Source organism: Phyllobates terribilis, unplaced genomic scaffold (genome assembly GCF_046119375.1).
Source record: "Phyllobates terribilis strain yellow unplaced genomic scaffold, ASM4611937v1 Scaffold_10__3_contigs__length_209671492, whole genome shotgun sequence".
In the NCBI taxonomy this organism is placed as follows: domain Eukaryota; kingdom Metazoa; phylum Chordata; class Amphibia; order Anura; family Dendrobatidae; genus Phyllobates; species Phyllobates terribilis.
In genome coordinates, this window is record NW_027362770.1 from 207,124,343 (window position 1) to 207,142,355 (window position 18,013).

General features: G+C 45.9%; 1 protein-coding gene across 8 annotated transcripts in view; it reads left to right on the forward strand.

Annotated features, from left to right (window-relative positions):
- EPS8 (EGFR pathway substrate 8, signaling adaptor) overlaps positions 1 to 18,013 on the forward strand; it is a 245,155-nt gene that overhangs the window by 196,814 nt on the left and 30,328 nt on the right. For 7 of the 8 annotated variants that reach the window (XM_073650592.1, XM_073650599.1, XM_073650600.1 and 4 more), the window contains 2 exons: positions 9,583 to 9,685; positions 12,724 to 12,867. In XM_073650592.1, coding sequence (XP_073506693.1) covers positions 9,583 to 9,685; positions 12,724 to 12,867 — 247 coding nt within the window. The remainder of the gene's footprint in view (positions 1 to 9,582; positions 9,686 to 12,723; positions 12,868 to 18,013) is intronic. The other variant, XM_073650597.1, reaches the window with a different exon arrangement.

The window sequence follows — 18,013 nt, forward strand, 5'->3', positions numbered from 1 at the left end:
ACCATGATGGAGATACTAGTATAATACATGGTGGAGGGTGCAGATCTTGATGGAGCTAGTGTAGTAAACCGTGGACAGTGCAGACAATGGTGGCAATGCCAGTATATTAATCAGTGTATGGTATAGACCGTGATGGGATACTAGTATAATACATGGCGGAGGGTGCAGATCTTGATGGCGCTAGTATAGTAAATCGTGGACAGTGGAGACCATGGTGGCCATGCCAGTATATTACTCAGTGGATGGAGGAGACCATGATGGCGATACCAAAATAATACATGGCGGAGGGTGCAGATCTTGATGGCGCTAGTATAGTAAATCGTGGACAGTGGAGACCGTGGTGGCAATGCCAGTATATTACTCAGTGGATGGAGGAGACCATGATGGCGATACTAGTATAATATATGGTCGATGGTGCAGACCTTGATGGCGGTGCTAGTATAGTAAACCGTGGACTGTGGAGACCATGGTGGCAATGCCAGTATATTGCTCAGTGGATGGAGGAGACCATGATGGCTATACTAGTATAATACATGGCAGAGGGTGCAGATCTTGATGGCGCTAGTATAATAAATCGTGGACAGTGGAGACCATGGTGGTAATGCCAGTATATTACTCAGTGGATGGAGGAGACCATGATGGCGATACTAGTATAATACATGGCAGAGGGTGCAGACCTTGATGGCGGTGCTAGTATAGTAAACCGTGGACTGTGGAGACCATGGTGGCAATGCCAGTATATTGCTCAGTGGATGGAGGAGACCATGATGGCTATACTAGTATAATACATGGCGGAGGGTGCAGATCTTGATGGCGCTAGTATAATAAATCGTGGACAGTGGAGACCATGGTGGTAATGCCAGTATATTACTCAGTGGATGGAGGAGACCATGATGGCGATACTAGTATAATACATGGCGGAGGGTGCAGAACTTGATGGCGCTAGTATATTAAACTGTGGACAGTGGATACCATTGTGGCAATGCCAGTATATTGCTCAGTGGATGGAGGAGACCATGATGGCGATACCAGTATAATACATGGTGGAGGGTGCAGATCTTGATGGCGGCGCTAGTATAGTAAACCGTGGACACTGGAGACCATGGTGGCAATGCCAGTATATTAATCAGTGGATGGAATAGACCATGATGGCGATACTAGTATAATACGTGGTGGAGGGTGCAGATCTTGATGGTGCTAGTATAATAAATCGTGGACAGTGGAGACAATGGTGGCAATGCCAGTATATTGCTCAGTGGATGGAGGAGACCATGATGTTGATACCAGTATAATACATGGCGGAGGGTGCAGATCTTGATGACGCTAGTATAGTAAACCGTGGACAGTGGAGACCATGGTGGCAATGCCAGTATATTACTCAGTGGATGGAGGAGACCATGATGGAAATACTAGTATAATACATGGTGGAGGGTGCAGATCTTGATGGAGCTAGTGTAGTAAACCGTGGACAGTGGAGACAATGGTGGCAATGCCAGTATATTAATCAGTGGATGGAATAGACCATGATGGAGATACTAGTATAATACATGGCGGAGGGTGCAGATCTTGATGGCGCTAGTATAGTAAATCGTGGACAGTGGAGACCATGGTGGCCATGCCAGTATATTACTCAGTGGATGGAGGAGACCATGATGGCGATACCAGTATAATACATGGCAGAGGGTGCAGACCTTGATGGCGCTAGTATAGTAAACAGTGGACAGTGGAGACCATTGTGGTAATGCCAGTATATTACTCAGTGGATGGAGGAGACCATGATGGCGATACTAGTATAATACGTGGTGGAGGGTGCAGATCTTGATGGAGCTAATATAGTAAACCGTGGACAGTGGAGACCATGGTGGCAATGCCAGTATATTACTCAGTGGGTGGAGGAGACCATGATGGCGATACTAGTATAATATATGGTGGAGGGTGCAGACCTTGATGGCGGCGCTAGTATAGTAAACCGTGGACAGTGGAGACCATGGTGGCAATGCCAGTATATTACTCAGTGGATGGAGGAGACCATGATGGCAATACTAGTATAATACATGGCGGAGGGTGCAGATCTTGATGGCGCTAGTATAGTAAACCGAGGACAGTGGAGACCATGGTGGTAATGCCAGTATATTACTCAGTGGATGGAGGAGACCATGATGGCGATACTAGTATAATACATGGCGGAGGGTGTTGATCTTGATGGCTCTAGTATAATGAACCGTGGACAGTGGAGACCATGGTGGCAATGCCAGTATATTACTCAGTGGATGGAGGAGACCATGATGGCGATACCAGTTTAATACATGGCGGAGGGTGCAGATCTTGATGGCGGCACTAGTATAATAAATCGTGGACAGTGGAGACCATGGTGGCAATGCCAGTATATTACTCAGTGGATGGAGGAGACCATGATGGCTATACTAGTATAATACATGGTGGAGGGTGCAGATCTTGATGGCTCTAGTATAGTAAACCGTGGACAGTGGAGACCATAGTGGCAATGCCAGTATATTACTCAGTGGATGGAGGAGACCATGATTGCGATACTAGTATAATACGTGGTGGAGGGTGCAGATCTTGATGGCGGCGCTAGTATAGTAAACCGTGGACAGTGGAGACCATGGTGGCAATGGCAGTATATTAATCAGTGGATGGAATAGACCATGATGGCGATACTAGTATAATACGTGGTGGAGGGTGCAGATCTTGATGGAGCTAGTATAGTAAACCGTGGACAGTGGAGACCATGGTGGCAATGCCAGTATATTACTCAGTGGGTGGAGGAGACCATGATGGTGATACTAGTATAATATATGGTGGAGGGTGCAGACCTTGATGGCGGCGCTAGTATAGTAAACCGTGGACAGTGGAGACCATGGTGGCAATGCCAGTATATTGCTCAGTGGATGGAGGAGACCATGATGGCGATACTAGTATAATACATGGTGGAGGGTGCAGATCTTGATGGAGCTAGTGTAGTAAACCGTGGACAGTGGAGACAATGGTGGCAATGCCAGTATATTAATCAGTGTATGGTATAGACCATGATGGAGATACTAGTATAATACATGGCGGAGGGTACAGATCTTGATGGTGCTAGTATAGTAAACCATGGACAGTGGAGACCATGGTAGCAATGCCAGTATATTGCTCAGTGGATGGAGGAGACCATGATGGTGATACCAGTATAATACATGGCGGAGGGTGCAGATCTTGATGGTGCTAGTATAGTAAACCATGGACAGTGGAGACCATGGTAGCAATGCCAGTATATTACTCAGTGGATGGAGGAGACCATGATGGAGATACTAGTATAATACATGGTGGAGGGTGCAGATCTTGATGGAGCTAGTGTAGTAAACCGTGGACAGTGGAGACAATGGTGGCAATGCCAGTATATTAATCAGTGTATGGTATAGACCATGATGGAGATACTAGTATAATACATGGCGGAGGGTACAGATCTTGATGGCGCTAGTATAGTAAATCGTGGACAGTGGAGACCATGGTGGCAATGCCAGTATATTGCTCAGTGGATGGAGGAGACCATGATGGCGATACTAGTATAATATATGGTCGATGGTGCAGACCTTGATGGCGGTGCTAGTATAGTAAACCGTGAACTGTGGAGACCATGGTGGCAATGCCAGTATATTGCTCAGTGGATGGAGGAGACCATGATGGCTATACTAGTATAATACATGGCAGAGGGTGCAGATCTTGATGGCGCTAGTATAATAAATCGTGGACAGTGGAGACCATGGTGGTAATGCCAGTATATTACTCAGTGGATGGAGGAGACCATGATGGCGATACTAGTATAATACATGGCGGAGGGTGCAGAACTTGATGGCGCTAGTATATTAAACTGTGGACAGTGGATACCATTGTGGCAATGCCAGTATATTGCTCAGTGGATGGAGGAGACCATGATGGCGATACCAGTATAATACATGGTGGAGGGTGCAGATCTTGATGGCGGCGCTAGTATAGTAAACCGTGGACAGTGGAGACCATGGTGGTAATGCCAGTATATTAATCAGTGGATGGAATAGACCATGATGGCGATACTAGTATAATACGTGGTGGAGGGTGCAGATCTTGATGGTGCTAGTATAATAAATCGTGGACAGTGGAGACAATGGTGGCAATGCCAGTATATTACTCAGTGGATGGAGGAGACCATGATGGAAATACTAGTATAATACATGGTGGAGGGTGCAGATCTTGATGGAGCTAGTATAGTAAACCATGGACAGTGGAGACAATGGTGGCAATGCCAGTATATTAATCAGTCGATGGAATAGACCATAATGGAGATACTAGTATAATACATGGCGGAGGGTGCAGATCTTGATGGCGCTAGTATAGTAAATCGTGGACAGTGGAGACCATGGTGGCCATGCCAGTATATTACTCAGTGGATGGAGGAGACCATGATGGCTATACTAGTATAATACATGGCGGAGGGTGTTGATCTTGATGGCTCTAGTATAGTGAATCGTGGACAGTGGAGACCATGGTGGCAATGCCAGTATATTACTCAGTGGATGGAGGAGACCATGATGGCGATACCAGTATAATACATGGCGGAGGGTGCAGATCTTGATGGCGCTAGTATAGTAAATCGTGGACAGTGGAGACCATGGTGGCAATGCCAGTATATTGCTCAGTGGATGGAGGAGACCATGATGGCGATACTAGTATAATATATGGTGGAGGGTGCAGACCTTGATGGCGGCGCTAGTATAGTAAACCGTGGACTGTGGAGACCATGGTGGCAATGCCAGTATATTGCTCAGTGGATGGAGGAGACCATGATGGCGATACTAGTATAGTACATGGCAGAGGGTGCAGATCTTGATGGCGCTAGTATAATAAATCGTGGACTGTGGAGACCATGGTGGTAATGCCAGTATATTACTCAGTTGATGGAGGAGACCATGGTAGCGATACCAGTATAATACATGGCAGAGGGTGCAGACCTTGATGGCGCTAGTATAGTAAACAGTGGACAGTGGAGACCATTGTGGTAATGCCAGTATATTACTCAGTTGATGGAGGAGACCATGGTGGCGATACCAGTATAATACATGGTGGAGGGTGCAGATCTTGATGGCGCTAGTATAGTAAACCGTGGACAGTGGAGACCATGGTGGCAATGCCAGTATATTACTCAGTGGATGGAGGAGACCATGGTGGCGATACTAGTATAATACATGGCGGAGGGTGCAGATCTTGATGGCGCTAGTATAATAAATCGTGGACAGTGGAGACCATGGTGGTAATGCCAGTATATTACTCAGTGGATGGAGGAGACCATGATGGCGATACTAGTATAATATATGGTGGAGGGTGCAGACCTTGATGGCGGCGCTAGTATAGTAAACCGTGGACAGTGGAGACCATGGTGGCAATGCCAGTATATTACTCAGTGGATGGAGGAGACCATGGTGGTGATACTAGTATAATACATGGTGGAGGGTGCAGATCTTGATGGCGCTAGTATAGTAAATCCTGGACAGTGGAGACCGTGGTGGCAATGCCAGTATATTGCTCAGTGGATGGAGGAGACCATGATGGCGATACCAATATAATACATGGCGGAGGGTGCATCTCTTGATGTCGCTAGTATAGTAAACAGTGGACAGTGGAGACCATGGTGGCAATGCCAGTATATTACTCAGTGGATGGAGGAGACCATGATGGTGATACCAATATAATACATGGCGGAGGGTGCAGATTTTGATGGCGCTAGTATAATAAATCGTGGACAGTGGAGACCATGGTGGTAATGCCAGTATATTACTCAGTGGATGGAGGAGACCATGATGGCGATACTAGTATAATACATGGCAGAGGGTGCAGATCTTGATGGCGCTAGTATAATAAATCGTGGACAGTGGAGACCATGGTGGTAATGCCAGTATATTACTCAGTTGATGGAGGAGACCATGATGGCGATACCAGTATAATACATGGCAGAGGGTGCAGACCTTGATGGCGCTAGTATAGTAAACAGTGGACAGTGGAGACCATTGTGGTAATGCCAGTATATTACTCAGTTGATGGAGGAGACCATGGTGGCGATACCAGTATAATACATGGTGGAGGGTGCATTTCTTGATGGCGCTAGTATAGTAAACCGTGGACAGTGGAGACCATGGTGGCAATGCCAGTATATTACTCAGTGGATGGAGGAGACCATGGTGGCGATACTAGTATAATACATGGCGGAGGGTGCAGATCTTGATGGCGGCGCTAGTATAATAAATTGTGGACAGTGGAGACCATGGTGGTAATGCCAGTATATTACTCAGTGGATGGAGGAGACCATGATGGTGATACCAGTATAATGTATGTTGGAGGGTGCAGATCTTGATGGCGCTAGTATAGTAAACCGTGGACAGTGGAGACCATGGTGGCAATGCCAGTATATTACTCAGTGGATGGAGGAGACCATGGTGGCGATACTAGTATAATACATGGCGGAGGGTGCAGATCTTGATGGCGCTAGTATAATAAATCGTGGACAGTGGAGACCATGGTGGTAATGCCAGTATATTACTCAGTGGATGGAGGAGACCATGATGGCGATACCAATATAATACATGGCGGAGGGTGCATCTCTTGATGTCGCTAGTATAGTAAACAGTGGACAGTGGAGACCATGGTGGCAATGCCAGTATATTACTCAGTGGATGGAGGAGACCATGATGGTGATACTAGTATAATACATGGCGGAGGGTGCAGATCTTGATGGCGCTACTATAATAAATCGTGGACAGTGGAGACCATGGTGGTAATGCCAGTATATTACTCAGTGGATGGAGGAGACCATGATGGCGATACTAGTATAATACATGGCGGAGGGTGCAGAACTTGATGGCGCTAGTATAATAAATCGTGGACAGTGGAGACCATGGTGGTAATGCCAGTATATTACTCAGTGGATGGAGGAGACCACGATGCCTTCCTCAAGATCTCTCTGACTTCCGACCTTATAACCTTTTAATGTTTGCACAGCTTTTTCACCTCGGGCATAGCAATCTCTGAGGTCGAAAAGGGACCAAAACGGGAATAAAGTCCAAGATTATAGAAAAACTGAGACGTTTTGATGTATTCAAGATCTTATTAATATCAAATTCAGCTAGCGGGAGATGTTCCACCCAATTAGACTGTTTATCCGAGACCTAACTCCAAAGATAGTGTCTGACCAATACGATCGGTCTGGCCAGTGGTCATAGGCCGAAGGAAAAGACAAATCTTTGCTCATCGTTTTAAAGAATGCCTTCCAGAAATGGTCTGGGTATCCCAGATGGACACTCTACTCTACAATATGTTTGAATAACTTTAGATTTAGGAATTAAGTAACTTGGACTGAAGGACAAAAGGTCACTGTTTACTAATGTCTGTCAATTACCACCCAAAATACAGCTTTCCCATCATGGGATGGCCAGTCCGTAATAAAGTCCATGGAGTGGTGGGTCTAGGGACTTGGCAAATAGTCATAGGTAAAAACTTGAGTAGTCTTGAGGTGTTCTAGCTCAGGCACAGACTCCACATGCGAGAACACGTTTCTCGCACTCGCAGATCCGAACTATAGTTGGCCACAAAAATATGCCTTTGCTACAAGTCGAAGAGTATTATTCATCCCAGAGTGAATTGTGAGAACTGAGTCATGGGATTGTTATAGGATTTGCAGAAAAAAACGAGAATTAGAAAACTATTTTTCTGGTGGGGTTTAGTACCAGGCCTGAATGTCACCACAAAATCAGATCTAGAAAAGTACAAAGCCAATCTAGCCGGCCTAGTCTTTTCTGATTCTAAATGCATCACATTTTTGTGGTATCTGATGACAATGAATTTGTTTGGCCCCTTAAAAGAAGTGGCGCCACTTGTTTACCAGCAATTCCTAATTGCTAATATCGTAGCTTCTTTTGGCAGATGAAAACTTTCATGAAAGGAGGACGCTCTGATGGAGTTCAGTATGTATTGTTACTTGTGATAACACTGCACCAACTCCAACCTCTGAGGCTTCAACCTCAACTACAAATGTTCAGGAGGTGTCCCATTTTTGTCCCAGTCCTTAGTTCTTTTAGGGACCCCTCCCCTTATGCTATAGGTCTTCGTTCAGACTAGCCGAGGACTAAGGCAGGTCTGTTTGCAAGGAACAGCTTAGTCTTACTGTAGGGACAGCTTTCCCCTATCTTTCCTTAGTACTTGTTCCAGATCATAACAATATCAAGGCGGCCAACACTTTTGTCCATGACTGTATATCTCTGAATATGTCATAAAGAAAATGTAGAAAATCAGCTGAAGCGTAACTTTGCCCAAAAGGCTTCAAAAGATTCTCCTAGTAATCAAGGAAACCATGATGGCGATACCATGATGGCGATACCAGTGTAATACATGGAGGATACCGTGATGGCGATACCAGTGTAATACATGGAGGATACCGTGATGGCGATACCAGTGTAATACATGGAGGATACCGTGATGGCGATACCAGTGTAATACATGGAGGATACCATGATGGCGATACCAGTGTAATACATGGAGGATACCATGATGGCGATACCAGTGTAATACATGGAGGATACCATGATGGCGATACCAGTGTAATACATGGAGGATACCATGATGGCGATACCAGTGTAATACATGGAAGATACTGGTATCATGTACATTGGATGGAGGATGCCATGATGGCGATACCAGTATATTACACAGTAGTCAGAAGAGACCATGATAGCAATCAGGGTTGTGGAGTCGGTAAGTCAAACCTCCGACTCCTCAATTTCCATGACACCAACTCTGACTCCACGACTTCAACCCCCTCATACCCGGCTGATGTGTAAGTGATAAATTTACTGCAGCACAGATTCATCTCGGTAAAGTCCAGACCCTGAGATCAGAAATAGGACAGACATTTATAGGACATTTCAGAACTTTCCCAAATTCTTATGAAAAAATATTCCCCACAAACTGCATTGAACTACTGTACCCAATTTATTATAGATTTTAGGAGTCTGAGTCGGTCCATTTTATACCGACTCCACCAAAATGGGCTCCGACCCCACAGCCCTGAGCAATACCGGTATAATACATGGTGGACGGAGGAGAACATGTCTACCTGTAGTGGATCCATACTGATGGTAGTGCAGTCCATACCGTGTCTTGTGCCCTTCACCAACGCCCAACGTAGTTATCATGAAGTTCGCACACTATTGGCCGTGTGTTCAATTTATAAATAGTCATAAAGTAGGATAAAATGATTGGAAAGTTAACAGAATATTTTCCACTATAGACATGCCGGCCGTACATCAGTGTAGGAAATTCTAAGGGAACCTACTGCTGGGAAGTCCTTTTTTTGGTAAATCTGCTTTGAGCAGGGGGTTGGACCAGATGACCCAGGAGGTCCCTTCCAACTCTACCATTCTATGATTCTTAGATCCTGAGAGCCTTTTTAATATTCAGAAACTTCTTCAATTTATCCCGAATCAAACTGGATCCCAGCAAGCCATGAGCTGTTTAACCAGAACTTCTGATAATCTGAAATTCTGTCTCTTATCACAGGGACCAGGAGGCTACACTTCTGAAGAAGAGCGCCGTCTGCAAGTATGACTTTGTGGCCAGGAACCTGAATGAGCTCTCTGTGCTGAAAGATGACATTGTGGAGGTAACGACTCATCTGAAGGAGAGATACTAATATCTTCTGCAGATCTAGATAAACTTTATTGGGATCTATGTCACTCTTTCCTCCCATACTATCAGTTGGTAGAGGTGAGCAGAGGTCACTACGTAGGTAGATGCACAGTATTGTTGTGGGACAATGATTGGCCCCGATTACTGTGAGACCACTATCGTGTCCAGTCTCCAGTGTCATGTCAGGGCGGTTATTCAGGTGGAATTGTCTTAGAAAAGCAGACCAGATTATCCCATAAAAGCATGGAAAATATAACATTTGTCAAAATGAATCGGGAGTGGATCAGTGCAGACATTCATGCACTGCTGGCCTATGCAATGGTTAAATCCACCATACCATCGGCCTGCCTGTCCATTCACTACATGGCTCTGTTGCCCCAGTGCCAATGGACTACATTCTGCCAGGCATCTACTCCCTGTCCATCTCGTCATTCACAGTTATGGCCAAAAATATTGGCATCCTTGACATTTTTCCAGAAAATGAAGCATTTTTCCCAGAAAATTATTGTAATTACACATTTTGTTATACACATTTATTTCCTCTTTGTTTGTATCGGAACAACACAATAATCAGAAAAAATGGCAAATTGGACATAATTTCACACAAAACCCCAAAAGTGGGCCAGACAAAATTGTTGGCACCTTTCCAAAATTGTGGGCAAACAACTTTGCTTCAACATTGTGAGGCTCGTTCATACTCACCTGTGGCAAGTAACAGGTGTGAGAAATATGAAAATCACACCTGAAGCCAGATAATAAGGGGTGAAGTTGCCTCAATCTTAGCATTGTGTCTGCGTGTGCCACACTAAGCATGGAGAACAGAACGAGGAGAAGAGAACTGTCTGAGGACTTGAGAACCAAAATTGTTGAACAGTATGAACAATCTCAAGGTTACAAGTCCATCTCCAGAGATCTTGATTTTCCTTTGTCCATGGTGCGCAACATAATCAAGACGTTTACAACCCAAGGCTTTGTAGCTAATCTCCCTGGACGTGGGCGGCAGAGAAAAATTCATGAAAGGTTGTAATTCAGGATAATCCGGATAGTGGATAAGCAGCCCAATCAAGTTGCAAAGAAATTCAAGCTGTTCTGCAGGTTCAGTGTGCTTCAGTGTCAGCGCGAACGATCTGTCAAAATGTGAATGAGCTGAAACTCTACAGCAGGAGACTCAGGAGGACCTAACTGCTGACAGACATAAAAAAAGCTAGACTGTAGTTTGCCAAAATGTATGTGAGTGGACAAAATCCTTCTGGGAAAGCATCTTGTGGAGCTTTTTGGTAAAACTTATTATTTTACCTTTTACCAAAAACTGAATGAGGCCTACAAAGAAAAGAACACATCACCTACAGTCAGATATGGTGGAGGTTCAAAGATGTTTTGGGGTTGTTTTACTGCCTCTGGCACTGGGGGCCTTGACTGTGTGCAAGACCTCATGAAATCTGAAGATTAATAAAGGATTTTGGGTGGCAATGTAGTGCCCAGTATCAGAAAGTGTCCTAGGACATGGGTCTTCCAGCAGGACAATGACCCCAAACATACTTCAAGAAGCCACCAGAAATGGATGGAAACAAAGCGCTGGAGAGTTCAGAAGTGGCCAGCAATTAAATCTCATTGATCCCCTGTGGAGAGATCTTACAATTGCTGTTGGGAGAAGACGCCTTCATATATGAGACCTGGAGCAGATTCTAAGAAGAGTCCAAGATCCAGCTGAGGAGGAAGAAGCTGATGGTTATAGGAAATGATTGATTCCAGATATTTATTCCAAAGGACGCCACCAAATATTAAGTTAAGGGTGCGAACAATTTTGTCCAGACCATTTTTGGGGTTTTGTGTGAATTATGTCCAATTTTCTTTTTTTCCTCTTTTTTTTTTTGTGTTATTCCAATTCACACAAAGGAAACAAAACTTTTGTATACCTATGTGTGTAATTGCAATAAGGTTCTGGGAGAAATACTGCATTTGCTGGAACAATTTCAAGGGTGCCAACACTTTCAGCCATTGCTGTATACTGTAGTACCGCTGCTACTGTTGCTGGCCCTAACTTGCCAAGCATCTCCTTGCGTGCCCACCTTAACTCGTTACCATGCTGGTCCTGGTGCAACGACTGCACAGTCCTGATAGTCCCACATCTCCTGGCTGCTCGCTGGGCTTCATGGTGCCAGACTGTATTGCTGACCTTAAACTACGAAGAGTCTCCTTGCCTGCTCGTCCTAGCTCTCTACGGCGATACATTTTGAAAAAAGCGATGAATAAAAGAAAAGCGATACATTTTGAGATGAATAAAAGAAAAGCGATACATTTTGGAATGCTTGATAAAAAAGCCCCTCTAATTGCGTAATCATTTTGTGATTAGTAAACTAGTTACAGGTCCAAAAAGGGAACAACTTGACCTCCTGGTTGAGAAATCAGAACTTCATATTTAATAAAGTGCAACTGTTTTGTCTCTAGAATAACAGTGATAATTTTTGGACGGCTTGATCAAGCTTTTGTAATTGTCCAATCATTTTATGATTTAGCAAACTAGTCGTGAACCCCCCCCAAAGATTTTTTTTTTCCACTTTGAGTTGAGAATTCATTAATTCTTCACATTCAGAACAGTGTACCTGTTTTGTCTCCCTAATTAAAGGGATTATTTTTGGAATATTTTGGAAGTTGAAGCCTAATCGTGATTTACGTGAATCGAATTCTGGGGCAAAATTTGGCAAATGTGAATTTCAGGCGATCCGCTCATCTCTACTGGTTTGTAAACCTTGTATAATTTACACCAATAGCGAAGCGGCAGTGATCGGAGTAATCGGCAATCCTGACTGTGTAACTGCTCAGTTATTAATAAGTTATAAGACAATTTACAGTTTTATGTTACAGAATTGCAATGTACCCATAATAACCGGATGCTATACATATGGAATCCGTTTGGGTTTTTTGCCCATCCATAGACTTCAATGGGTCAGTATTTTTCTTCTCCGATGCAGTGTGTGTGGCTCCATCTGCTTCTCTCTCTCCACATTTCAGGTAATTGATGATAGGAAGCAATGGTGGAAGGTTAGGAATTCCAGCGGATCTTCTGGATTTGTGCCAAACAATATCCTGGGAGTAATTAAACCCGAGGAGTCCTCATTGGAGCGTTCCGAGCCGGTCTACAGCCACACCATCCAGGTACCTTCACCAGAAGCCACAGTACTTCACACGTCTATTACTGTCTATTAAATATTTGTTTCCTTAGTCTTGTGGAATTTTCTTTGTACAGAAAGTCACTTTATTCCTGCAGTAATACATATACACACGTGGTCAAAATTGTTAGTACCCTTCTGTTAAAGTAAGAAAAACCCACAATGGTAACTGAAAAGGAATTTTCTATTTAAATTTACTGAATATCGACTGTAAGGATACAGCTTCTAATCTTAATTAGCCGGACATCTAAATTCATTAGGCCAGGAGAAATACACGATTATGTTTATGTTGACTTTTGAATTTGTGTTTTTCTTTCTTTGGGTGAAACAAGAAACATGGACTTTTGTTATAAGTCTGAATGTTGACTTCTCTTGGTCTAGCAAACACTCATTGTTCACAAATATGTTGATTAACCATTGTTTGGACTCTGTGGCTTGTTGACTCGCAGAGGAGTAGAAGTTATACACATTGATTAAATGCTCAAACAATGAGACATGAGCCCTGCACCTTCTCCCCTGACCTGTGAATGATCACCTGAGCCACACATGTATAAAAAGGGATTTCTATCGTGCTGCGGGAGAATCAGAGAGACTCTTCAGGACAGTAGCTTGGTAGCATGGCTCTATCCCGAGGGACACAGATTTACATTCAACAGGATGCCAGCCCAAGGGAACACTGCTGGAAGGATACTGATCTGCTCCATTGACCATTACTAACCCTATGGAGACATTTGGGGAAATCAGGATTGTGGCCCTCTGGTCACCTGGTCCCATGAATATGTTCTGAGACGCCAGGTTGGGACCATCCGGTCACCTGGTCCCATGGAGACATTTGTGGAAAGCCAGGATTGTGACCCTGTGGTCACCTGGTCCCATGGATATGTTTGGGTTAGCCAGGTTGGGACTATCCGGTCACCTGGAACCCATGGATACACTCGGAGAAATGAAGGTGTGTCCTGTAACATCACAGGTTTATACAAACTTGTAATCAGTTGCCTTTTTACAGGGTGAAAAGTAGTCACTGTGCTGTTTGTTATCATGGTGTGGACCACACTGAACCTGGAGCAGAGAAAGCTGAGGAAAGCATTGTCTCAGGAGCTTAGAAAGTAAATTCTAGACAAAGCTAAAGGCTTTAACACTTCTCAGGACAGCCGATGTTCCTGTTACTACAGCTGCACATATTATCCAGCAGTGTAAAGTCTATGGGGCTGTAGCCGACCTCCCTGGATGTGGTCACAAGAGGAAAACTCTTAACAAATTGAAGAGAAGGCCAATATGGGAGCCACAGGACCCAGAACAAATTCCAAAGACATTAGAGGTGAACTCCGAGGTCAAGGTTCATCAGTGTCAGGTCACACCATCCTGTGCTATCAGGGTCAAAGTGGATGACATGGAAGAGGCTCACGGAGGAAACCACTGAAGCAAATCATAAAAAAAAGAGACTGGAATTTGCCAAAATGCATACTGACAAGCCACAAAGCCTCTGAAGAACATCCTGTGGACGGAGGAAACAAAAATCAAGCTTCTTGGCGTCACATCAGCTCTTTGTTCACGGACGCAAAAATGAAGCAAAGAAAAGAACATTGTACCTCCTGTGACACATGGAGGAGCTCAGGGATATCCTGGGGCATCTCTGCTGCATCTGGCACATGGAGGATCTCCTGGGGTGCCTTTGCTGCATCTGGCACATGGAGGAGCTCAGGGCTATTCTGGGGTGCCTCTTCTGCATCTGGCACATGGAGGATCTCCTGGGGTGCCTTTGCTGCATCTGGCACATGGAGGATCTCGCGGATATCCTGGGGCGGCTTTGCTGCATCTGGCACATGGAAGAGCTTGGGGATATTCTGGGTATGTTCTGCTGCATCTGGCACATGGAGGATCTCCTTGGGCAGCTCTGCTGCATCTGGCACATGGAGGAGCTTGGGGCTATTCTGGGGTGCCTTTTCTGCATCTGGCACATGGAGGATCTGCTGGGGCAGCTTTGCTGCATCTGGCACATGGAGGATCTTGGGGCTATTCTGGGGTGCCTTTGCTGCATCTGGCACATGGAGGATCTGCTGGGGCAGCTTTGCTGCATCTGGCACATGGAGGAGCTCTGGGATATTATGGGTCTGTTCTGCTGCATTTGGCACATGGAGGAGCTCAGGGCTATTCTGGGGTGCCTTTGCTGCATCTGGCACATGAAGGAGCTCAGGGCTATTCTGGGGTGTCTTTGCTGCATCTGCCACATGGAGGAGCTCAGGGCTATTCTGGGGTGTCTTTGCTGCATCTTGCACATGGAGGAGCCGGGAGATGTTTTGAGCTGCTGTGCTGCAGCTGGAACATGGAGGAGCTCAGGGCTATTCTGGGGTGCCTCTGCTGCATCTGGCACATGGAGGATCTCCTGGGGTGCCTCTTCTGCATCTGCCACATGGAGGATCTCCTGGGGCGGCTCTGCTGCATCTGGCACATGGAGGAGCTCGCGGATATTCTGGGGTGCCTTTGCTGCATCTGGCACATGGAGAATCTGTTGGGGCGGCTCTGCTGCATCTGGCACATGGAGGATCTTGGGGCTATTCTGGGGTGCCTTTGCTGCATCTGGCACATGGAGGATCTGCTGGAGCGGCTCTGCTGCATCTGGCACATGGAGGATCTTGGGGCTATTCTGGGGTGCCTTTGCTGCATCTGGCACATGGAGAATCTGCTGTGGCGGCTCTGCTGCATCTGGCACATGGAGGATCTCCTGGGACGGCTCTGCTGCATCTGGCACATGAAAGAGCTCGCGGATATTCTGGGGCGGCTCTGGTGCATCTGGCACATGGAGAATCTGTTGGGGCGGCTCTGCTGCATCTGGCACATGGAGGAGCTCGCGGATATTCTGGGGTGCCTTTGCTGCATCTGGCACATGGAGAATCTGTTGGGGCGGCTCTGCTGCATCTGGCACATGGAGGATCTTGGGGCTATTCTGGGGTGCCTTTGCTGCATCTGGCACATGGAGGATCTGCTGGGGCAGCTTTGCTGCATCTGGCACATGGAGGATCTCCTGGGATGGCTCTGCTGCATCTGGCACATGGAGGATCTCCTGGGACGGCTCTGCTGCATCTGGCACATGAAAGAGCTCGCGGATATTCTGGGGCGGCTCTGGTGCATCTGGCACATGGTGGATCTCGTGAATTTCCTGGGACGGCTGTGCTGCATCTAGCTTATGGAGGAGCTCGGAGATGTTCTGGGACGGCTCTGCTGCATCTAGCTTATGGAGGAGCTCGGAGATGTTCTGGGACGGCTCTGCTGCATCTGGCACATGGAGGATCTCCTGGGATGGCTCTGCTGCATCTGGCACATGGAGGATCTCCTGGGACGGCTTTGCTGCATCTGGCACATGAAGGAGCTCGGGGATATTCTGGGACGGCTCTGGTACATCTGGCACATGGTGGATCTCGTGAATCTCCTGGGACGGCTTTGCTGCATCTGACACATGGAGGATCTCGTGGATCTCCTGGGACGGCTTTGCAGCAACTGCCACATGAAGGAGCTCGGGAATATTCAGGGGCGGCTCTGGTGCATCTGGCACATGGAGGATCTCGTGGATCTCCTGGGATGGCTCTGCTGCATCTAGCTTATGGAGGAGCTCGGGGATGATCTGGGGCGGCTTTGCTGCATCTGGCACATGAAAGAGCTCGGGGATATTCTGGGACAGCTCTGGTGCATCTGGCACATGGAGGATCTCGTGAATCTCCTGGGACGGCTCTGCTGCATCTAGCTTATGGAGGAGCTCGGAGATGTTCTGGAGTGGCTCTGCTGCATCTGGCACATGAAAGAGCTTGGGGATATTCTGGGACGGCTCTGGTGCATCTGGCACACGGAGGATCTCGTGCATCTCCTGGGGTGGCTCTGCTGCATCTAACATATGGAGAAGCGTGGAGATGTTCTGGCGCTGTTCTGCTGCATCGGGCACAGGGAGGAGCTCGGATGTTCTGGGACTGCTGGGCTGCATCTGGCAAAAGGGGTCTTGAATTTGTGCAGGATACAATATGTAAATAGTCTCTTCAGAGAGGAAAATGACGAGCTCTAGTGCCACCGATCACTCTGACATGCCACCTTACCCCTTAGACTGCTAAATACAATGAAATCTCAAAACTGCCAAGACTTTCTGGAGCCAAATGTGCTGCCCAGTGCCAGAAATCTCAGGTTTGAGCCACCGGCCATGGCTCTTAAACCAGGATAATGACCCAAAACACACTAAAAACATCCAAGAGTGGCTGAGAGCAAAGCGTCGGACTCTAATGACGAAACTTCTATGGCTCTGATCTAAATCCTATTGAACATCTGTGGAAGGAGCGGAGACCTGCAGTCTGGAGAAGACTCTTCCGCACCTGAGACAGAAGGAGACATCTGCTTCACGAGGAGTGGGTCAGAATATCTGTGGATGGGTACAGGAGTATCATTGAGAGCTACAGAAATCTTTTTTTTTTTCCAGTGATCGCCTGAAGAAGGTCGTGCAAAAAAAAATTAAGTTAAGGAGAGCCACCATTTTTGTCCAGGCTCGGTCATTAGTTTTTGTTTTTGTAATTTTACTGTTGAACCACAATTCACACGCAATATATCGATATGATCGAGATCTGGTTACTAGATATTCTGTAAATTTACCCTTTTGACCACGTGTGTATGTATATAATGTATGTACATTTGTTTGATAGATCATTGATATCTTGTAGGCAATGACTGTGTACAATAGATCATTGATCTTGTAGGTAGTGACTGTATAGTAGTTCCCTGATTTTGTTAGGTGGTGACTAGTAGATCACTGATCTTGTAGATAGTGACTGTCTATAGTACATCATTAATTTTGTAAGTGGTTACTGTTTATAGTAGATAACTGATTTTATAGGTGGTGACTATGGATGAGTGGACCCATGGATGTTCTGGTTCATTGGGTTCGACCAAAATTTTGTCCAAATTCTACCCGACCTTGAAACAGAATCTGAACCCCATAGAAGTCAACGAGGACACAAAGTTTGGTGCTGTAAAATGGTGGTAGTAAGGGCTTGGAGGCTGCCAAAGGACTCTCCTCCTATCTCCTCCCGGAACTCCGAACAATAAAACTGACTTCCGGGAGAAGTCCCTGTTCGGTGTCCGGTATGAACTTCAAACTT